Source organism: Onychostruthus taczanowskii, unplaced genomic scaffold (assembly GCF_017590055.1).
Source record: "Onychostruthus taczanowskii isolate IOZ18803 unplaced genomic scaffold, ASM1759005v1 scaffold34, whole genome shotgun sequence".
NCBI classification, from domain to species: domain Eukaryota; kingdom Metazoa; phylum Chordata; class Aves; order Passeriformes; family Passeridae; genus Onychostruthus; species Onychostruthus taczanowskii.
In genome coordinates this window covers 5,903,450-5,923,109 of record NW_024500794.1, presented here as the reverse complement: position 1 = coordinate 5,923,109, position 19,660 = coordinate 5,903,450, and the positions used below count along the sequence as shown (strand labels likewise).

Genomic DNA, 19,660 nt, shown 5'->3' with positions numbered 1-19,660 from the left:
AGCTGTGGCTAGCAGTGTTAGCTGCCACATGAATAATAATGGCTCTCTTTCATTACTTTACTATAGAACCTTTAAAACTAAGACTAGACACTTCACCCTGCACCCAATCGCATAGTTTGCATAGAGGAAAATGCAGAGCTTCTTAGCACTTTATACAAATAATTTGGCCTTTAAAACTCCATATCCTAGTAACTCTAGTTCCTAAACCACCTTTCAAGTGAAAAGAAGATAAGATGTACTTTAAGGGCAAGCACAGACTCAGTCAGTAGTGCTGTTAATATCACAAAAGAAAGCAGGCAAGCTGGTGTGTTCACCCTGTCCTTTCCAGCATGCTTCCTGGTGACAATATTTGGTCCACCTTTCTCTTGAGGGAAATGAAACTCAAGAACTCAGCTGGTTTTGGTTCACAGGACCTAAACCAACTGCCCCAAATGCACCTCACTGCTCTCCCAGAACTCCATCTCCAGTTGGTCTCACAGCTACTCTTCTCCAACAGATATCTGAAAGGAATGATGGTTTGACATGTCTCACAATGCTGGGATAGACAAGATCAGACCAGACAAGACAACTAGGGTTGCCACTTCCTTCCAGCTCCGTGATCTTGACTATTGTTTGCAATTTAGGTCAGTGTCAATGGTTATAGATCCCTCTTTCAAACTCCAGAGGAATGATTGTCAGAGTTTTTAATGTGGACTAAATTACTTTTGTAGCAATTCCCTAACACTTGAACTACATAGCCAGCAACTGAAAAGAGACATCTGCTGCCACAGACATGAGCCATAGGCAATGTCAGTGTGAACGCCTGATGTTTGGCAATAACATGCACTATAAAAAGCAGAGTCTTTCAGGGGAGATACAAAGCAGGCTTAAATGTTGGTCATTTACCAGCTCTGTCCACAGTAACCTGCCATCTTCCATCTCCATACGGTCTGCCCCAGAGAACCTAGACTGCAGTTTGGCCCAAGAAAAAAACCAACACCTTCTACTGAAATGTACAGTTCCAGTCTCCAGGTCTTAGATGTGGTTTTACTGCATGCTCTCTGCTAAAATTAGAAGTATTCAAAAGGTCCTATATCACCTTAATTTGTTCTGCTACCTATGTAGTCACATTAGAAAGAGACTTAATTAGTGGCTGGGACCCTGGCTAGTGTACTGGGCACCTCTGTTCTCATCATCACGCCTGCAGATGTGGCGTTAAATGGGCCGATCAGTTTCTCTGCTGCCTTCCCTTCTGCATCTGGCCAGCTGTTCTGGGTGTAATGTGCTGCAGAACATGTGCCTGGCAGGAGTAACTATTGCAGGTGCTGTGAAGCAGGCAAGTCTGCTGCCTGCAGCTGTGAACTGTGTGGGACTCTGAGGCAAAAGTAGCTGAAAGCACTTGTTCTGCTTCATGTGTCACAATTTGGCACAGAAATGAGGAAATCTACCTGCTCGTTTGGTTATGAACATGTCTCTCTCCTGCCAGTGATTTTTTTCTGTTAATAGATTCACCACAGATTTCAATTCAATTAAGCTGCTGCTTTAGTACCCCCCAAAAAAAGGATTAGCAGTGTTCCTGAAGTAATTCTTGAAAGATTAGCCTTTTTTTTTTTCCCCTGCATTTATAAGTATTTGTGCCATAGGCAGTGACAGGAGAGAGGCCTGTCCCATATAAATAAAAGTCATCTGTAGATTTATTTGGGAGCATTCTTCTAAGTATGCATGTAGCAGCCAGTGACTGCTGTCTGTCCTGAGCTATGCACATTTGAGCTCTGTCTTGCTGTGAAACCAAGCAGGTTTTAAGAGGACTTAATGTACAGGACTGAGGTAGAATACAGGGGTTTTTCCCTAGGTTTACCCTATTAACCTCTCACTGTTAAGCACTTTCATTGATCATAAATTTGAGAAGCAGCTTATGGATTTCAGTAGAAGTTTGTCTTATTAGAAAATATTCAAAGCTATCTCTGAGAAACATGTATGTTGTTGGCTGCCCTTTTCTTAAGGGATCAAAGTTCTCTCCCTATAGCTTTGTAACAGAGCTCAATACAAAGAAAGTAGGATATAGCCTCTGTTATCTTCTAACAGTCCTTCCTGGCCCTGAATCTATTCATTGTAATAATGAAACCATCCAGACTTACAGGCCTTTAAACAGAGGGCTGTGACTACAGAAGAAAAAGGAGTCTCTGTCTCAAAGGAAAGGCAGTGCTCCACAGAATGTCCAGGCTGGCCTGGGTGTAAGTTTGAACATCAGGATATTTTCATGTGTTACTTTTGTGAAGATACTGATGAAGTTTACTTTCATTTGATGGTGTTAAAATTACAGTACTTTGAAGCTGAAATGTGTCAAGGACATACATTCATTTCTGTGGTTTTACAGCCCTATGAACTGTAGTCATGAAGGAGAACAATGTAAAAAGCTTTATGTGTATTTTTTGATAGGAAAACAGCACTCTGATACATATCAATTAAGTAGTAAAACTTCAGGGCTTCTTCTTACTATAGTGTGAACACAGGGGACAACAGTTTTATGGTTGCTTTGGGTTTATTTTATTCAAAATAACACTGACCTCTACATAGTTCTCCAATATTGGATTTTATCAATATTACTGAATGGGACTGCCTTGGCGTGCCTGGTCCCAGCTGCTGAGCCAAATAGCAGCACCTGTAGTTTTGCACCCCAGAGACCCTCTGTCTAGCTATGAGCACGTGGGGACAACTCCAGGCATGTCCCAAGCTCCAGTGCTTATGTGCTGGGGCTTGTTGATAAAAGAGGGTCACTCCTCAGGCCTCCCCGTGCTGGAGAAACCTTTTAAGGTGACGGTGAAGAAGGAGTTGGTCCTCACAGAGGGCTAATCCAGAGATTTTATTCTGGGCTGCACAGCCCCTGAATCCAGTAACAGCTCCATGAGAACTCACTGCGCGTGGTGTGCCTGCTCTTTTAACCCGGGGGAGAAGGGGAGTGGAGGGAACACAGGGACCACCAGGTACGGGGCGGGGGGAGAGGGCCTCAGGTGAGAGGGACACCTGGATGGGCCAATGCCCCCCCAGGGGGTGGAGAGCATCCTTTGAACCTGCCAATCACTCAGTGCTACCCTGGAATTTCTGGGTTGATAGTGCCCAGCAGGGGTCAAGGTGGGGGAAAGGAAAGGTGATTGACAACCCACCTGGGGAAGGAAACTTCAGGGAGGAACCAGGGAAACTGATGCACACCATGACAACACACCATAACACTCCTTGAGAAAATGTGTTGGGGGTTTTTTTCCCTGAAAAAAATGTAATTTTTTTACTCATCAGAACAGCACTTGGAAAAGTGGTGGCTGCAGCCAGGAGGTGGATAGTGCTATAGGACAGGGCTGCTTTGGCCTACTCCTTGGCCAAACAGGGCATCAGCACACAGAGCCCTCAGCAGCTTGACAGTGTGGCTGGGCTTGGCCTGAGAACAGACATACGAAGACATGGAGCTGAAAAGATGATACAAAACTGGGAGGAGCTGTTGACTCCCTCAAAGGCAGATGCCCTGCAGAGACCTCGATAAATTAAAGGACTGGGCAATCGCCAACTGTATCAAGTTCTATAAAAGAAAGTGCCAGATTCTGTACCTTGGATGGGTGTACAGAAAGACTGGGGAATGAGACATTGGAAAGCAGCATCATGGAAAGGGACCTGGGGGTCTTGGTGGATGGAAAGTTGAATCTGAGCCAGCAGTGCCCTGGAGCCAGGAGGGCCAGCCCTGTCCTGGGGGCATCAGGCCCAGCATCACAGCCAGGCAGGGGAGGGAACTGTCCTGCTCTGCTCTGAGCTGGGGCGGCCTCACCTGGAATATTGTGTATAGTTCTGGTCACAGCATAAGAAGGGTAATAAAGCTGTTAGAGAGTGTCCAAAGCAGGGTAATGAGGATGGAGAAGGGCCTTGAGGGGATGCCATAGGAGGAGTCACTTGGGCTGTTCAGCCTGGAGAGGACTGAGGGAGATATCACAGTACAGAACTTCCTCAAGAACATGAGGCAGAGGCACTGATCTCTTCTCTATGGTGACCTGTGATACGACCCGAGGGAATGGCCTGAAGTCGTGTCTGGGCAGGTTTAGGGTGGATATTAGGAACAGGTTCTTCATCCAGAGGGTGGCTGGGCCCTGGAACAAACTCCCCAGGGAAGTGGTCACAGCACCAAGCCTAACAGAGTTCAGGAAGCGTTTGGACAACACTCTCAGGCACACGGTGTGATTTGGAGATGGTGCTGTGCAGGCCCAGCATGACGATCCTTGTGTGTCCCTTCCAACTCAGCATATTCTGTGATTCTACAAACAGCCGGGCCTGCGCAGCACCTGCGGCTCTCGGGAGCGGATGCGGGCAGCGAGCGCACACGCCGTACAGAGCCCTGACAGCCCCCGGCTGGATGCGGGCAGCCGCGGCACCGCCCCGCTGTCCCGCCCCGCTGTTCCGCCCGCCGCCTTCCGGGGCCGGCCGGCTCCTGCCCGCCGCCGCTGCGATGCTGCTGCTGCGGCCGGGTGGTGCTGCGGGCCGGGCCTCGCTGCCGCTGGCCGCCCTGTCCCACGTGCTGCGGCTGGAGCGGAGCCGCCGCACCGCGATCGTGTTCCCGCTGCAGAAGCTGGAGCGGTACCTGGCGCCCGGCACGGACACGGCGCCGTTCCGCCTCTTCCAGCCCGGGCTGGCCGCCCTGCAGCGCGCCGAGGCGCTCTTCAGGTCCGACCGCGGCCACCCCATCGACTACGTGAGCTCCGCCGTGCGCATGGACCATGCCCCGCCGCCGGCCCTGCCCGAGGTCAGGCGAGCGCTGCCCCCGCGCTCCTCGGCCGGGACCGTGCCGGGGCAGCGCCTTCCCCCTTCCCGGGCCACCCCGGACTGGGCTCAGCTGCGCCAGTAAAGGAGTGGTGGAGTGGTGGTGCAGCTCTGTCAGAGCGCTGCGCAATATGTGGGGCACTTGCTGCTTTTTAACACACCCTTTATTTGTTGTTGTTGTTGTTGTTAGCCGTTGTGCAGCTCGGCAGCCTGACATGCTCCTGGCTGAGAAGTGACCAGGACTGGCTGCAGCGAGAGGTGGGCAGGTGTAGATGTGCCTTCTCTGTCTCTTCCCCTGCAGGTGTGCTTCATCGGCCGAAGCAATGTGGGGAAATCGTCTTTAATCCGGGCCTTGTTTTCACTGGCTCCGGAAGTGGAAGTTAGAGTGTCAAAAACTCCAGTGAGTGACGTTTTTAACTTCCTTCCCTTTGGGTCATAAGCTGGTACCAGTCCAGAGGATAGGGCTGAGAAGGGTGGGCGGGAACAAGCTCTTGAGTAGCCTGAAATGACAGAAAGTGCCAGCTCTGGTAGCCATCCTCGTGGCTGGCACTGGCCTTGCTCTAGCCCAGCAAGAGGCAGAAGGAGCCCAGCCTAGTTCTTCAGGCAGATGAAGGAGCTGCACAACCTGAGCTGGTCTGCTCTAAAGGCCTTTGAGAAGAACCAAGCTTAGAGACCCATTAAGGTATTTTTAGTCCATTTTATGATTAGAGCCATGTAGCATTGCTACACAGGTAGGAGACTGGGCAGTTTAAAGCGTACTGGGGGGGCAGGGGTCTGGTATAGAGATATTTTGCAGAGCACATCCTAGTTCACTGCTTAAAGCAGCTTTTTTAGAAACCACCCCTGTGCTTCATCTTGCCTCAATCCTCTCTTCAGGGCCACACCAAAAAAATGAATTTCTTCAAAGTAGGGAAGTACTTTACTCTGGTGGATATGCCAGGATACGGCTATCGTGCCCCGCAGGACTTTGTTGAGATGGTGGAGGCCTATCTGCAGGAACGGCGCAAGTAAGGGACTTACCTGTACCTCAGCACATGGAAAGCCACCCCTATACAGCATCATGTTATGAGGGGAGAAAATGCAGAGGGGTAACTGCTTCAATCCATTAGTTCTGACATCATTTCCCTGGAAGCTTCTGCAATGTCACTCATTCATGCTCTGACAGGTTAAAACAGCAGGAAAGATTGAAGTGCTGCTCCATGCTGACCCTCAGTTTCCATGCATGGCTTTTCTTGGCTCTTGCTATCCCCAGATCCCATGTTACTTGTTTTTGCTTATGAATTCGGAAGTAGCAGAGCAGGTAATAATGGTGACAATTACTGTTGCTTGTATTTCCGGCAGCTTGAAGAGGACTTTTCTATTAGTTGATGGTGTAGTTGGACTCCAGAAAACAGATCATATTGCAGTAGAGATGCTGGAAGAGTTTGGGATTCCTTATGTGGTAAGGAGAGCTTCATTCTTGGGTCAGTTATAAGGTACAGGTAATCTAGAAAGGTGTGTACCTCCATCTGAGCTTATGCAAGTTGACCTACCGAAGCAGTAACCCTTTATTGTTAATAAAATAGGTTTATAATGTGTTGAGGGAGACAAATGGGATTTAAGAGGGGTTTTTTTGTGGTTTATTAAATAGATTTTTTTTTTTCAGTGCTCAGCTTGAGCAGCTTGAAAAGGCACACTCCTTATGCAGGCCATAGTTTTGGTGAACTGCGTTAGACTATTTTTTCCCATAGATACGACCAGAGCTTTCAGACTGCTTTGTAAGATGGTCTAGGACTCTTACAGATGTTCCAGCTTAACAGCAAAATAATCTTACTTTCTTCTCTGAATCCTCCCTCTCTGGATCCATGCAGATGGTGTTAACAAAAATTGACCGAGCTTCCAGGGGATTATTGTTAAAGAATGTACTGGAGATCCAGGAGTTTGTAAAGGAGAGCACTCAGGGATGCTTTCCTCAGCTGTTCCTGGTCAGGTAAAGCTCCTCTCCACTGCTGGTGTTGCCTTTCTGGTGATGAGCTCAGTAGGGCAAGATACCTAACACAAGTCTGTCTGCTCCAGAGGCAGCACCTCTCTGTGCCCCAAGGATAGAGGGTGGGCTGCTGATGGGGAAATGTCCTTTCCATTCTTTCCCCCTTCTCTGCAAGTGACTGAAGTTTGTTTCCAAGTGTGCTTCTTCCTCTGGCCTTTCTCAAAGCAAGGCAGCAATTCCTGTGCTGCATGGTAGCAGGCTTTCCCATTTTATTTGGAGTCCTGGTAACAGTAAGAGCTGCAATTGTTGGATTACATAGCCAGAGTGCAGGCTTTTCCCAGTGTGTACTCTGAGACATGTAACTGAGCACAGCCAGTGGCTCTTTGCCTTTATTACTCCAAGACACATCAATATGTGGCACTGAACATCTATGCCTCTGTTTCCACAGTTCTGTGGAGTTCTCGGGGGTTCACTTGCTCAGGTGTTTCATAGCCCATGTTACTGGAAACCTGCCCACTGCAGAGGCCAGCTGAAAAGACCTGTCAATCTGCTTGGCTCATCAGGAACAAAAGGTACCAAAACCAGACGTCTGGGGTTTTTGTTGCAAATAACCTAAGTTACTATATGGTATTTTTGAATAAATTAGTATTTATAAAGCTAATTTTTTTCTTTATTTCGTTCATCAGTTCAGGAAGTTTGCAGTGTGAGTTAATCCAGGTTATTATAAAACTGTTCCATAAAACCTACATGATTGTGATAAGGAGAAAAAAAGTAGGTAGCCTCCATAAAGAAGGGAAGTTTTAGTACAGCATTTCCTCTCCCTACACTGAAATGTTCAAAAATCTACTACTCCATGCCTAACCTCTGCTATATTTAGGAATTAGAGACAGTCTAGTAATATCATTACTAAAGAGGCATTTAATCTAGGAAAGAAAAACTACAGTCCTAACATTAAGTAAACTCTATTGCCCAGTTGAACTGTATGATACATGGAGATTTACTTCTCTCATCTGGGGTTAGGGTTAGGATAGCAGGGGCCAAAAACTACCTCCTGTGCAACCTACCTTCTCTAAGGCCATGCAGACTGGAAATAGCCAACCTGTTATCTGTGAAGGTGTGTTTGATGTCTTATATATTTTACTTTTGTAACTCTTTTCTGTGTCCTGTGTTCAGTAGGTGTAGCAGGATAGCGTGCCTTGCTTGCAGACATTGAGTTGTCCCTGTTCCACAGGGATGAAGGAAAGAACACATCTTTTATGGGATCTGCTTTTCCAGGAGTGTTGGCTTGAAACAGAGTGGAATAAAAGACTGACATCTAGAGGAGCCCTGTCCTGCACACTGTCATGAGTCAGTGCTGCATCTACCTTCTGTTTTGAGATCCAGCATGAATTTCTGCAGCTCCACGTGGATGAATTGCCAGATCTGAGGCACACCATCCGTGATCTGTATCGGCTCTACCCTGGCAGCTGAAGCACAACACTGATGTGTCCTGTACGCTTTAGGGGAACTGCTTCCCACAGCAGCTGTGTCTGTCTAAGAGCACTTGAAACTGTCCAGTTACAAGGCACAACTGGACAAAAGGACAGCCATCAATAGCAGACCTCATACAGGAGAACTTAGTCTAAAGCTATGAAGTGCCTGTGTCAAATCCTGGCACTCAATCTTTGCCATGTCTTAACATGGCCAGATGTGGTTATGCAGTTGTCAGTTACTTTCATCAAGTGTTTAAACCTCCAGAAAGGAAAGTTCTTTTCTAAACCACTCTGACAGGACTAGAAATACAATTTTCTTTCACTATGCAATTTCTTGTACCACACTAGACATGTATGCTCTTTTCAGCATACATGTAAGACGAGCATGTGAGGAATGTGGTAAATGTGGCTTTCCAGCTTCTGCACCTTAGTGATCAAGCCTGTAATTCTGTTAATATTTTGTCTCTTAATCCCAAAATGCTGCAGGGCAAACCAGCCCAAGGGATGCATGATGCCAGAAATGCAGTATGAGCTATACAGATGGAACAGGTGAAAGTGAACACTTCAGGAAGGGCCTTTTTGTACTATCTTGAAACCAGGATCTTCCAAAAACATCAATCTTGTCAAGGCTGTAATTTTCAAGGCCTCAGCCTTGACACAAGAGCCTCTGAAAATAACCCTGAATATATTAAAAAGTACTGGTTCTGGTTTTAGTCCCTCCTCAGAACAAAACCCCTTACATTTCATTACAACTCCTTACAGTGCTAGGAAGTAATTTACTAACCATGTAGATACATTAAATATGTGCAGTTAATCCATTTGTACAAACAAATTGGATGTGTGTGCATAGAACATTAGGTACCATCTTCTCCAGAAAAACCAGTTTTACCTCTGGACACATCTTGGTTTTATTCACAAGTGCTTTGGATACTGGAGTAACTCCTGCATTTTGCTCAGTCATTTGCAGGAGAGAATACTATGGTTTGATTCTTGAGTGTGACAATGCCCCTGTGACAAAACAGTAAATAAAATCAAGTCCTCTCTAAACAGTCCTGTTTACTAAACAGTAAAATTTGGATTTAATTGCCTTTGTGGAAACAGGCTTTGGGAAAGCAGGTGTCTTGACACACTACTGGACTTTTTTTTTGCCAGGTTCTTAAGGAACCAGTTGAATTGTAGAGTGAGGAGCTGCACTTTCTCAGGCTGGGGACACAAATGATCTCCCTTTCCCCTTCATTGATGAGTGGTGGGTGGGCCTGGCAGCATACTGATACAGTAGAGCTCATTTCTGTTTAAATTCAAATGTCTTTAGTTGTTTGCAGTGCATAAGCTTCACTTAAGTGGTAAAGCTTTGCCTGTTCAACAGCTGTTATTTACAGAAATGATGTTGAGTATTAGCTTCCACGGAAAAGGATTTCACATTGTGCATCTTCCCTGGTCTTTCAGCAGTATGTTCTCCACTTTCTTCCTCTACTCTGTCTTGTGTCTGGTCTGGTCTGTCACCATAACCCTGACACTGCAAAGGCAGTATTTTTGCAAGTGTCCCAAATTAGAACATTTCAGCCTGGACAGGTGCACTAGTAGGTCAGTAAAAACTGGTTAAACAATTGAGCTCAGAGCAGAGAAGCCAGTGGGTCATGCTCTAGTTGCATGGCAGTTACAAATGAACACAGCAAGGATGCATTCTGGAATGTGTCCGGTTTAACATCTTTATGAGTAATCTGGAGGAGGTGCGTTGCTATCAAATGTGCCTAGGGCACCAAACGGGGGGGGGAACAGTGGACATGCTCAAGGGCAGGGCTGGAGCAAAGGGGCTGACAGCAACTCTATGAAATACTATAGGAGCACCTCCCCTACAGAGACAAGCTGAGAGAGTCAGGTGCTGTCCAGAAGGTGGAAACCTCACAGCAACCTTCCCGTGTGGGAAGGAAGCCTAAAGAGAAGCCAGACAGGGCCCATCAGAAACTGTAGTGACAGGACAAGGGGGAATGGGTACAAACTGAAAGAGGGGACTTACCTTGGGCAACCTGGTCTCGTGGGAGGGGTCCGTGTGCACGGCAGGGGAGTTGGGGTTAGATGATCGCTAAGGGCATTTATTCCAACGCTTTTACATTCTATGATTCTGTGTACATGGGCAAGTGTGCCTCGCTGAAGGGAAGGAAAAGCCCCTGCCAACCGAACAAACCGACTGTGAAAAGCCACGCTTTCTGACCTCGTGGCTGACCCTCTTTCGAGCAGGGGGGGTTAACAGACACCTCCCGAGCTCACTTTCAAACCACGCTATCCCGATCTGTCAATCCAACAATGAATGTCACATCCAGGTTTGGCGAGGCTCACGACACCTACGCCGCAATACCACGGCGGTACCCTCCGCACAGGCAGGCCCGGCGGCGCCGCCCGTCCCGCCCCGGCGGGGCCGCGGGGCGGGGCCGGGCCGCCCAAGCTGTTCCGGGCCGCCGGGCAGCCATGGCGGATGAGGAGGAGGACGTGCCGGTGAGTGCGGAGGGGCTGCCCTTCCCGGGAATGCACAGCCCAGCCACGGACGGGGGAGCGGCGGGAAGGGGCTGGGGCCAGACGGGCGCTGACCGTGGCCTCCCCTCCGCTGTGCCCGTGTAGTTCGAAGAGGACGCGGAGGACGCCGGCGGGGGCCTGGACGGCGGGCAGGGCAGGAGGAAGCGGCTGTTCTCCAAAGAGCGTAAGTCGGGCCGGGCCACAGAGCCCTGCCCAGCGCGACCGGGCCACTCAGCTGAAACCCCGAGCTGGCAGCTATGGGGTCCCAAAACTCACTTCTCCTTAGCAAAACAGCGGCTTTCACAATGTGCCTTGGCAGCAATTGCAGAAATCTGCCATGTAGACCCCCCTCAAAAATACTGCTAGTGCATTCTCTGGACCTAGCTGTGCCCAAAGTCAGCTGCGCTGTCACTATGCAGTGCTTTGCAGCCTGAATGAATATTCAGAGAGAGCCTGTCCTCAGACATGCTCTTCTGTATGTACAGCTCCTGTCCCTACAGGAGGGCTTTTGTTGGCTTCTGTTTATTTCTTGTATGTTTCCTCAAGATTTGTCTTGCCTGACAGATGAGAGTGCCATCCTGGTGCTGGAACGTGCAGGCTGGTGAGCTCTCACTAGGTGTGTGCAGCACTGAATGGATGAAAGCCTCATGCTGAGTGTTTCTTTGTGCAGTAAGGTGCATGATGTATGGATTCGGAGACGACCAGAACCCTTACACAGAATCAGTGGACATTCTTGAGGACCTGGTAATAGAGTTTATCACTGAAATGGTAAGTCAGCTCTAGATGGCATGGTCAAACATCCTCACCAGAACTTCAGCTTTTTGAAGGTTATTATCTCTGACTCAAATACTGCATTATCCCAGGCCCCAAAATCATGGCATTAGTAGGAGAAACATAAACTTGGATTTTGTTTTCTCAAGATTAAAGCAAAATTTATGCACCTTGCTCCATGTGGATTTAGAACACTGAAGTCTTTAAGGAGCAGTTAGATCAGTATTGCAGGAGGGGAAATACCCACCTGACTTTGGGGTTCACCGTGGCATCACTGTGGTATGTGCAGCTGACAGAAAATGTGGCTCAGATTTGAAAGTCTCAACTTTTTGTGTTTGCCCAGTATCTGTACATGGATGGGAGCTTAGCTCTGCCCTAAAAAAGGAATGCATTCTTGGGCCTGAGGCCATTTCTCTTTCAGACCTGGACACCATTTCTAAGTATCCAAACATTCTCCTTTCTTTTGAAATGCTGGTCTTTCCTATCCTTATCAAAATGCCCTACACTGTCCTCTGATTCAGTTACCTCACACTGCTTCCAAATTGTGCCTAATCTTCAGCCATTCTGCAGCCTGGGTGTGCTATGTGTAATCTGGCCTTCGTTCTGATACCATTATGTGATGTATATGTAGTGGTTATGTTCAGGGTGTAAGTGACAGCAGAGTAAGTCAATGGCTTACTGGGAAGTTCTCTTGTGACTAGGATGATGGTGCCCAGAAACAGCAATTGCTTACTTTTTATTACAAAATGACAGGAACTACAGTGGAATTGAGACCTTAAAAAAAGCACCATGGCAAAGGGATGCTGCTGACTTTTTTTCCCCCCTCTAACAGACACACAAAGCCATGTCCATCGGGCGGCAGGGTCGGGTGCAGGTTGAGGACATTGTCTTTCTAATACGCAAGGACCCCCGGAAGTTTGCCAGAGTTAAAGACCTCCTAACCATGAATGAAGAACTGAAACGAGCCAGAAAGGCCTTTGATGAAGCAAACTATGGGTCTTGATTCTGTGCACAAGCTGCACTGGGGCATTATTTGGGCACCTGCTGCCCCGTAAGAAGGAAGTATGTGTTGTTTGGAAGGGTTGGAGGCCACTGCTGGGATGTCTGCCCTCACTCCCAGCCTTTTCTGAGAAATATTCAAGCAGCTAAAACTTGATTGTATGTGGTATACTTAGGTATTTTTATACCATTTGATGAAATGAGAAAAAGAGCTCTAAAAAATCCTGCAGTGACAGGAGTCTGTTTCAAGTAGGCCTGTGTTGCATCAGATGGCTCACGGGCTGATGATTCTTGATTCTCTGAAATTGTTTTAGTTGTCACTGGGTATTCCTGTGACAGGAAGCCCTGAAAATGGATCTTGGTTATCTGTATGAAGACTTCAAGCCCAAACTACTATCAAAGTTGTGCTCTTTGCTCTGTATATGCTTCTTGAATAAAACATAAGTTTGTGCCCACGTTTCTTAACTAAATGTACATTGATCAGTTCATGCAAGGCGGGTAATACAGGCCACACCTGTGTTTTTCCCTACTTCTGGAACAGCTACGGGAAGGCAGGTTCAGTTAACTCCTCATTTCAGAACAAGCGTAACAAATGCTGAAACAGCAATAATACTGCACATCAAGGCTGTCCCCTCCACAAGCAGCACAGAAGGAAGGGTGTAAGGCTTGGAAAGGTGTTGGCAAGTCTTTTGTCCAAAGCAGCAGTGAGTGATCAGCTGCAGCCTTTCTGCCATGGATGGGAACTGTTTGCACTGTGGATTTGACAGCAGCATTTAACATGTGGTCAGGCAATAGAGAGGGGAGACTGAGTAAGGGTAACAAAGTCACTGTTCTTGAACAAAGGTAGGTAAAAGGATGGCGACTATTCAGTTATTTGAAACACCCTTAACAATGTAAAAATCAGCCATTAAAAAAAAGCTGGTTTACAAAAACATAATAAAATGGTTGTTATTTTCTTAACAGAATTCATCATGAGAATTACTGAGACACCATTAGGGTTCAGAGGGGTTTTCTTAAAAAAAAAAAAAACAAAAAAAAAAAAAAAAGAAAGCAAACAAACCCCAAAAAAACTAGAATGACTTTGACCCCTTTCCTCCTTCAAGTCCAGGATCAGACACCTATTGCTGCAAAAATAGAATCAATATCTGTGTTCTCAGCAGCTTCTTTCCACACAGGGCCAGGGCTTCCTTCCAGCAGCAGCCGCTTAGGGGTCCCTGTTGTGCTTAGTCTGACACGTCCTGTATCAATGCTGGAATGTTCTCCCTGACTCGGAGACCCATCTTGGTAAGCTGGGAGGATGCGTGATGCACTGTTCCCACAGACCCCAGAAAGGTCAGGAGGCTTTTGCCCACCAGTGTCTGGGGCTGTCTTCGAGAGTGCAGATGATCTGCTCCTCCTTTGGCAGAACCGTGCCCGGAGGTGCTGCCTTGGCCAGCGTGCGTGTTGTGACCCACACAGGAGGAATTTACGGACAGATGTTTTGACACAGCGCAGCTTTTTCTTCAAGCTTAAAGGGAGCAAAGTGTACAAAACAGAACTTTATCAGCTACTCAAGTGTCACTTCATTTGGAGTTTGGAGAAATTTCATTATTATGTCTCTTATCATTTTCCTTGTCATACCAAGGAAACAGAACAATGCCTTGTACAACAGTAGCCAAAGCAGCCTGAATAAACACAACACTTGCCTCATACATTTGTTACCATAAAACATGCAGATAATTTAAGTTGCATTTTCATCCTCCCTCCTAAGTACTGTACATTTGTTAGCCTTTTAAATTCTTTTTAAATCACAAGTGACTGAAGCTAAACAGAATGCTCATGGTCAGAGCACCCAGTAACCTGAACTAGTGATCGTGAGTTTTGAAAGAACGGCTTAGACCACTGTGTTTCACTATACTATAGCAAAATACCTAATATTAAAATACAAATGTTAGACTCAGAAATCCCACACCCATGCAAAACTACCTGCATCCTTGAGCTTCCACATGGTGTAATCGGTTGCTTTTCAACAACTTGTTACGCAGAAAATAAGTTTCTGATTTGAATTTGTTGGTTTTGCACCACAGAATAGCTTTTCTGAGTGCCTCTGACAGCTCCCCAAAGGATGCAGCTTTTTGGACCATCTGTACAAGAGATCCAGTCTGCTGTGATTTTGCTAGCTGAGACGAAAGTGGTGATGACTTTGCTTTAAAAGGTGTTGATCCAATGCTTAGATCCTGAAACAAACAGTAACAGAAATAATGTTTTAAAAAGATGATGTGTCTGATCCTTTCTGCTGGAAGGGAGCAGAACACAGGGACTTTTGTGAGAACATTCCTTATTTTCTAAGGAGAAAAGGGAAGAGCAGTCTTGTTTTGTGGAATACAAAAAGAAGAGGCAGATCTTTAGAATTTGTATTCCTGTCTACTGCTGACGTGGTCTCTGGTCATTTCACTTGACAAACCCAACAAATGCCCAAATTCCTAATCAGAAATAAGTAGTCACTGATTTTCTGTGCAAAGCTTCCACACTAACTGTCGGAACCCAGGACACCCCTCTGGGTGACCTGGATGGCTTGAGCCACTGGCAGGGGGCTGATAAGCCCTGGCAGAAGGCCAAAAACACTTGGGGATTCAATCTTAGCCCCTGGGAGAAATTACCAACCTTATATGAAGAGTTGCAGGTCACAAAAGTCTAAGTAGCATAGTAGTAGTAAGCACGGGGTGAAGGGGAAATTTTGGAACCATGTACAGGGGGATTTAGAACCTTGTACAGGGGGATTCTGTACATGGGGGTCAGGGGGTCAAAGATGGAGGGATTTGGGCGTGCCCTGTCCTTCTTCTTTCTTCCCCCTGGCATCCATGCTCAGGATGATGTTGGCACTCACAGATTGGTTTAGAGTAGAAAGTCACTGTCTAACACAGGTGACAGGTATTGGAAAGTAACTGTAAACATAGTATACGTAGTTTTTAGTATAAAAGATAGCACCATCCCGGGAGGCGTGTAGTGTGCCTCGAACCGACCTGCCAGACAGGCCTGTGGCAGGCTGGAGAAAAAACATCTTAGATAAGCAACAATAAACGACCTTGAGAACCACAGACGAAGAACTGCGACCATCGGGCTGGCTCGGGGTCATCCCGATGATAGGGAACCCGAGAACTAACCTGAGTTGCTAGACAAGTAAAAATAAGGCAGGAAAAGGGGACATTTTCATATTTCAAGTGTTAAGAGTCTTTAAAATACCAAAAAACCCAAAACTATTGTGTAAAAAAACCCAAACCACCAACCTAACATATAAAACAATACCATCCAAACCTTTTGTGTGGGATGTCTGGATGGCCTGAGCAGGCTCTTCACATCAAACCCTGAGTGCTTCCCTACAGACAGAGAAGAAAGTTCCATTACAACACTGAGGTAGTTTTATTTCTTTGCACAGAGATGCCACAGAGCTCTCAGCAGGCTCACACCTGTACTCAACATTTCCAGGCAAACTCAAGGGGACTACACTCGTGCATTGCAGCTGGCAAGGAATGAAGAGCATGCAGAGGTTTACAGATGGCTCCAAAGGAGAACTTAATGGATAAAAAGCTTCACACAAACACATAGATGGCTGCAGTCACTGGCCATTGCCCTGACTGCAGAGGAAGATTTGGGCACAGCTCAGAACCAGCAAGCACAGGATACTTGCATCCTGTACATACAGCCTTACCTACTCTTGTACGGACTGCAGACAGTGCCCATAGCTTCTTAGCTATGCAAAAGCAGGAAAGTACAAATAACTGTTTTCAGGACCTGTATACTGCATTCATTACCTGCTTCTCTCAAGGCTGTATCATTTTTAAAAGACACACCCCCCAAAAATCACGATACCAACATTATCCACAGCTTTATAAAGGCAAGGGCACATGCAGCATTCTCTTCCAAGGACAGGGAGTTTGTACAAGAACCACACTGTGGGTAGTAGAAGTGCTTGGCCCTGTTGGACAGAAGTTGCAGTCGGTCTCTGAGATGTCAGAAACCACTACACTGGCATAAAGCTTTACCTCTCCTGGTTGTGGGCGCCACAACTGCCTCTCCAATGTCCACAGAGCACAGGATGCTACGGTTTTTCACAGCACTTGTACAGGTCTCAGGTTTTTTCTTTTTCCCAACCTTTGATACTGCCTCTGGAAATGCTGAGAAGAACTTCTTCATCCAGCTGGTAGATTTTTTTGTTGTAAGCATTTTAGCATTTTGTGTCTTTGCCTCAGAAGATACGTTAACTCCAAGGAAGTCACAGATATCAGAGGGGAAGGCAAACCCCTTGATATAAGGGGTCTGTTGGGTCTCAGATACCAGATGAAGCATTGTTGACAAGGCACTGTACAAGGATATGAGGGTCTGCAATACACACCTGTACTGAATCCTGTAGACAGAGGACAAAAAGGAATGGAGTCTCCTCTAGCAAAACGTGATGCTCACTGAACAACTGCCTTCAGCTCAATGGTCCTTTCCCTGTTTCCCTTCAGTACAAATTTACCTTTTTACACTCTATCACCCTGCTTTCCTTAAGTCTGAGCTTTAAGGAACTGTTCCAGATCAGAATGCAGGAGTGTCTTGAAAATTCCTGATCAGTAGCCCCTCCACTTCCATAGAGTTTTGCTGAGTGCCACACTTGGGATCCATCAGGTTCTTGGGTCACATCCAAGGTGCCATGAGGTCTTCCCACAAAAGCACCCTGCACCAACTCAGGCCTGATGCCACACAATTGCCTGCTCTACGTTTCCTGGAGTTAGAAGATTTCTTGTGCCACAGAAAGTTGTTCTAACAATGTTGTTACTCCTTCAGCTACAGACAGCAGTTATTCTCCCAGACTGAGAGAAACCAGAACAACCAATTCCCCTAGAAAATTCAACAGTATAATAGAACATGTTTAACCCAGCCTTTCCATTTCAGCGTGAGGCACAGAGTACCAGGTGTTTGTGGCAGGCTGACACTAACACTGTGATTTCATTAGAGGTACAGCCAGTTTATTAAGATCCAAGAACAAAGCCTTCCATAAGAATATGTAAGAAGTCTCTCTCCACCTGTACAGCTCTGCAGGTGCTAGAATCAAGTCCAAAGGCATGAAGGGACCTCCCTTCTCCTACTCCCAACTGAATAAAGCTCCCTTAGCAGCAAGGCCTAATTACAAGCCCTTCTCCCTGACAGGCACATCAAACAGACAGACACAAACAAGACAGACTTTTGAACACACAAACCAGAGCCGGCTTAGGAGCCCCGAAGCCACAGTATTCAGGAGTATGAATTCCTTCGAGCAGAGGTGTTTAATGGACAAGCTGAAGATTAGAGCAGTTAAGGTTAAAAAAACAAACAGCATGTAATGAGACCTGCTGAACACACCAACTAGAGGCAATTCACAAGGCGATATCCTGGAATAATCTGGGAGATGAGTATCCAGACTTTGTTTGGATACTGTTCTGGCTCAAGGCCAGAACAGCTGCTAGCCAAACAGCCTGAGGTTCCTACATAATAACTTGAAAAGAAGGTTTCTGGCTATCACAGAAACTTCAAGTTGCATGTATGAATTGCACAGCTGAGTCCATCAGCAATCCAGGGCCTACACAAAACCTCGTTTTGGTCTCATGAGGTGCTACTGGTGAATTCTAACATAATGTTTTTGTGGTGAAAAAAGGATACAGAAAAGCTTTACGGCAACAATCCAGTAGGCGTAATAGGAGCTTGCAGCCTCCCAATACCTTCAAAGCCACAGTTTCCAGCATAGGCTGGCTGGGAACCAAGCACTCTGTGTCGACTTTGGATGCATTTTTCCTGTGTTGATACAAGGATGAAGAGTTGGTTATGATCTAACATCCTCTTCCTTTAACTCTGCAGATTGAGTTAATGGATAGTACAAGATATGGGATCATATCACTTACTTGGGAATCAGTTCTACCAGAGTTTCCAGGCAACCCACGAGATTCATTTTCCACAGGCGCTTCAAACATTGCTCTACCTAGGAGAAAAGAAAACTCCTTTGACTGGTATTTTGAGAGACTGGTCTAAGAACTGTCACTATATTAAACTGTCACTACATTATCAGTTTAACACTGGAGGTTTGTGTGATGGGATGTTCTGGGACATTTCTGTATCTGCACTGTGATGAAACACATCCCTTCATCACTCTGCTGTAAATACAGAATTAAGTGAAGGACTGGAGTAGGACATGTTTAATTGGTGCTGCATGATTTCCCTGCTGTATACAAGGGCCTTTACTACTGGATGTCAAGAAGGAAAACACATAAACAAATCAAGAAGGTAAGCACCATTCCTACTCCATTTCAAAACAGTTATTTGAAACTGCTGACAACCCCTTTCTTGGAAAACTGTTATGATGTTCACTTTTCATCTTAAAACAGAAAGTATCTAATAAGTAGAATAGGATGATTATTCCTCCCATCGTTACAATTACTTAAGAATGATGTCCCTGTATTATTCATGTCTGCCAAGGTATGGAATTGTACCTATTTCAGGTCTCAGCAGGAGTATGGGAGACCAGGGCAGGAAAACTGAAGTTGCGCTTGCTGCACAGAACCAAGAAACCCACTGGGCTCAACCGTGAGAGGACAAAAATGCACCTGCTGCAGGAGCCAAGTGTTACTCGAAAGGCTTTTCGGGGAGTGGTGACGGGGGGCCGGGAGTACCCGGCTGCCAGGCGGGCTTGGTGCTCACCTGCTGCAGGGCCAGGTAGGGCCGGTGCCGGAGCAGCCTGCTGTGGTACACGTAGAGCACGGCGCGCAGGACGCGTCCCTCGGCGGCCAGGCCCGGCCCCGACAGCCGCTTCCCGGCGACGTCGCACCGCCGCCGCAGCGCCGACAGTAAGCTCACTGCGGGCGAGACCGGGGCAGCGCCTCAGCGCCGGCACCAGCGCCCGCCACCGACCGACCACCCGCCGCAAACACCCGGGAGCGGCTTCAAACACCCCCCAACCCTCGGCACCGCGCCGGGACCTGCGGGGTGACGGGCCGCCAGCGGCACCGTGGCGCTGTTCGCGGGCCAGGGCACGTCCAGCCGGTTCCAAGGCTCGTCCCGCCCGTCCCACGCCGCCCTGGGCGCCGCCATCTTCCCGCTGCGCGCGGCGAGCTTCAACGTGGGCGGCACCATCCGGGCGGGCCGGCGGGGAGAGTCGCGGGCCGGACCAAATCGC

The 19,660-nt window shown here is 47.2% G+C and overlaps 3 protein-coding genes across 10 annotated transcripts; 2 read left to right on the top strand and 1 right to left on the bottom strand.

Annotated features, from left to right (window-relative positions):
- Positions 1-4,422: 4,422 nt before the first annotated feature.
- GTPBP8 (GTP binding protein 8 (putative)) lies at positions 4,423-9,261 on the top strand. Of its 8 annotated transcripts, none has more exons than XM_041411036.1 (7): positions 4,423-4,759; positions 5,078-5,176; positions 5,653-5,783; positions 6,118-6,217; positions 6,627-6,745; positions 7,191-7,314; positions 8,018-9,261. In XM_041411036.1, the coding sequence occupies exons 1-6, from the start codon at positions 4,466-4,468 to the stop codon at positions 7,273-7,275; spliced, it is 828 nt and encodes a 275-aa protein (XP_041266970.1). In that variant the 5' UTR covers positions 4,423-4,465; the 3' UTR covers positions 7,276-7,314; positions 8,018-9,261. The 8 variants fall into 8 exon arrangements, with proteins under 8 accessions (XP_041266970.1, XP_041266969.1, XP_041266968.1 ...); XM_041411035.1 differs by having other exon boundaries at positions 7,919-9,261; XM_041411034.1 differs by having other exon boundaries at positions 7,916-9,261.
- A 1,359-nt stretch (positions 9,262-10,620) lies between these two features.
- Positions 10,621-12,950, top strand: TAF13 (TATA-box binding protein associated factor 13). The gene is made up of 4 exons (XM_041411011.1): positions 10,621-10,707; positions 10,831-10,909; positions 11,396-11,493; positions 12,329-12,950. Exons 1-4 carry the CDS (start codon positions 10,681-10,683, stop codon positions 12,497-12,499), a joined length of 375 nt encoding a protein of 124 aa, XP_041266945.1. The 5' UTR covers positions 10,621-10,680; the 3' UTR covers positions 12,500-12,950.
- A 153-nt stretch (positions 12,951-13,103) lies between these two features.
- NEPRO (nucleolus and neural progenitor protein) lies at positions 13,104-19,632 on the bottom strand. Its single transcript, XM_041411009.1, has 9 exons — positions 19,464-19,632; positions 19,186-19,340; positions 18,393-18,469; positions 18,154-18,285; positions 17,715-17,792; positions 16,518-16,879; positions 15,790-15,851; positions 14,461-14,711; positions 13,104-14,002 (listed from the first exon to the last, which is right to left on the bottom strand). The coding sequence occupies exons 1-9, from the start codon at positions 19,615-19,617 to the stop codon at positions 13,606-13,608; spliced, it is 1,668 nt and encodes a 555-aa protein (XP_041266943.1). The 5' UTR covers positions 19,618-19,632; the 3' UTR covers positions 13,104-13,605.
- Between the last annotated feature and the right edge of the window lie 28 nt (positions 19,633-19,660).

Bases quoted from the DNA above. Each gene is read 5' to 3' on its own strand.
- TAF13 (XM_041411011.1), top strand. From the start codon at position 10,681: ATGGCGGATGAGGAGGAGGACGTGCCG. The intron at 10,910-11,395 runs GTAAGTCGGGCC...TTCTTTGTGCAG, and splicing joins GCGGCTGTTCTCCAAAGAGC to TAAGGTGCATGATGTATGGA. The intron at 11,494-12,328 runs GTAAGTCAGCTC...CCCCTCTAACAG, and splicing joins TAGAGTTTATCACTGAAATG to ACACACAAAGCCATGTCCAT.
- GTPBP8 (XM_041411033.1), top strand. From the start codon at position 4,466: ATGCTGCTGCTGCGGCCGGGTGGTGCTGCGGGCCGGGCCTCGCTGCCG. The intron at 6,218-7,190 runs GTAAGGAGAGCT...CTGTTTCCACAG, and splicing joins AGTTTGGGATTCCTTATGTG to TTCTGTGGAGTTCTCGGGGG. The intron at 7,315-7,973 runs GTACCAAAACCA...CCTGTTCCACAG, and splicing joins TGGCTCATCAGGAACAAAAG to GGATGAAGGAAAGAACACAT.
- NEPRO (XM_041411009.1), bottom strand. From the start codon at position 19,617: ATGGTGCCGCCCACGTTGAAGCTCGCCGCGCGCAGCGGGAAGATGGCG. The intron at 16,880-17,714 runs GTTTGTGTGTTC...CTCTGTCTACAG, and splicing joins GGGCTCCTAAGCCGGCTCTG to GATTCAGTACAGGTGTGTAT. The intron at 14,003-14,460 runs GTAGTTTTGCAT...GCTCCCTTTAAG, and splicing joins GTGGAAGCTCAAGGATGCAG to CTTGAAGAAAAAGCTGCGCT.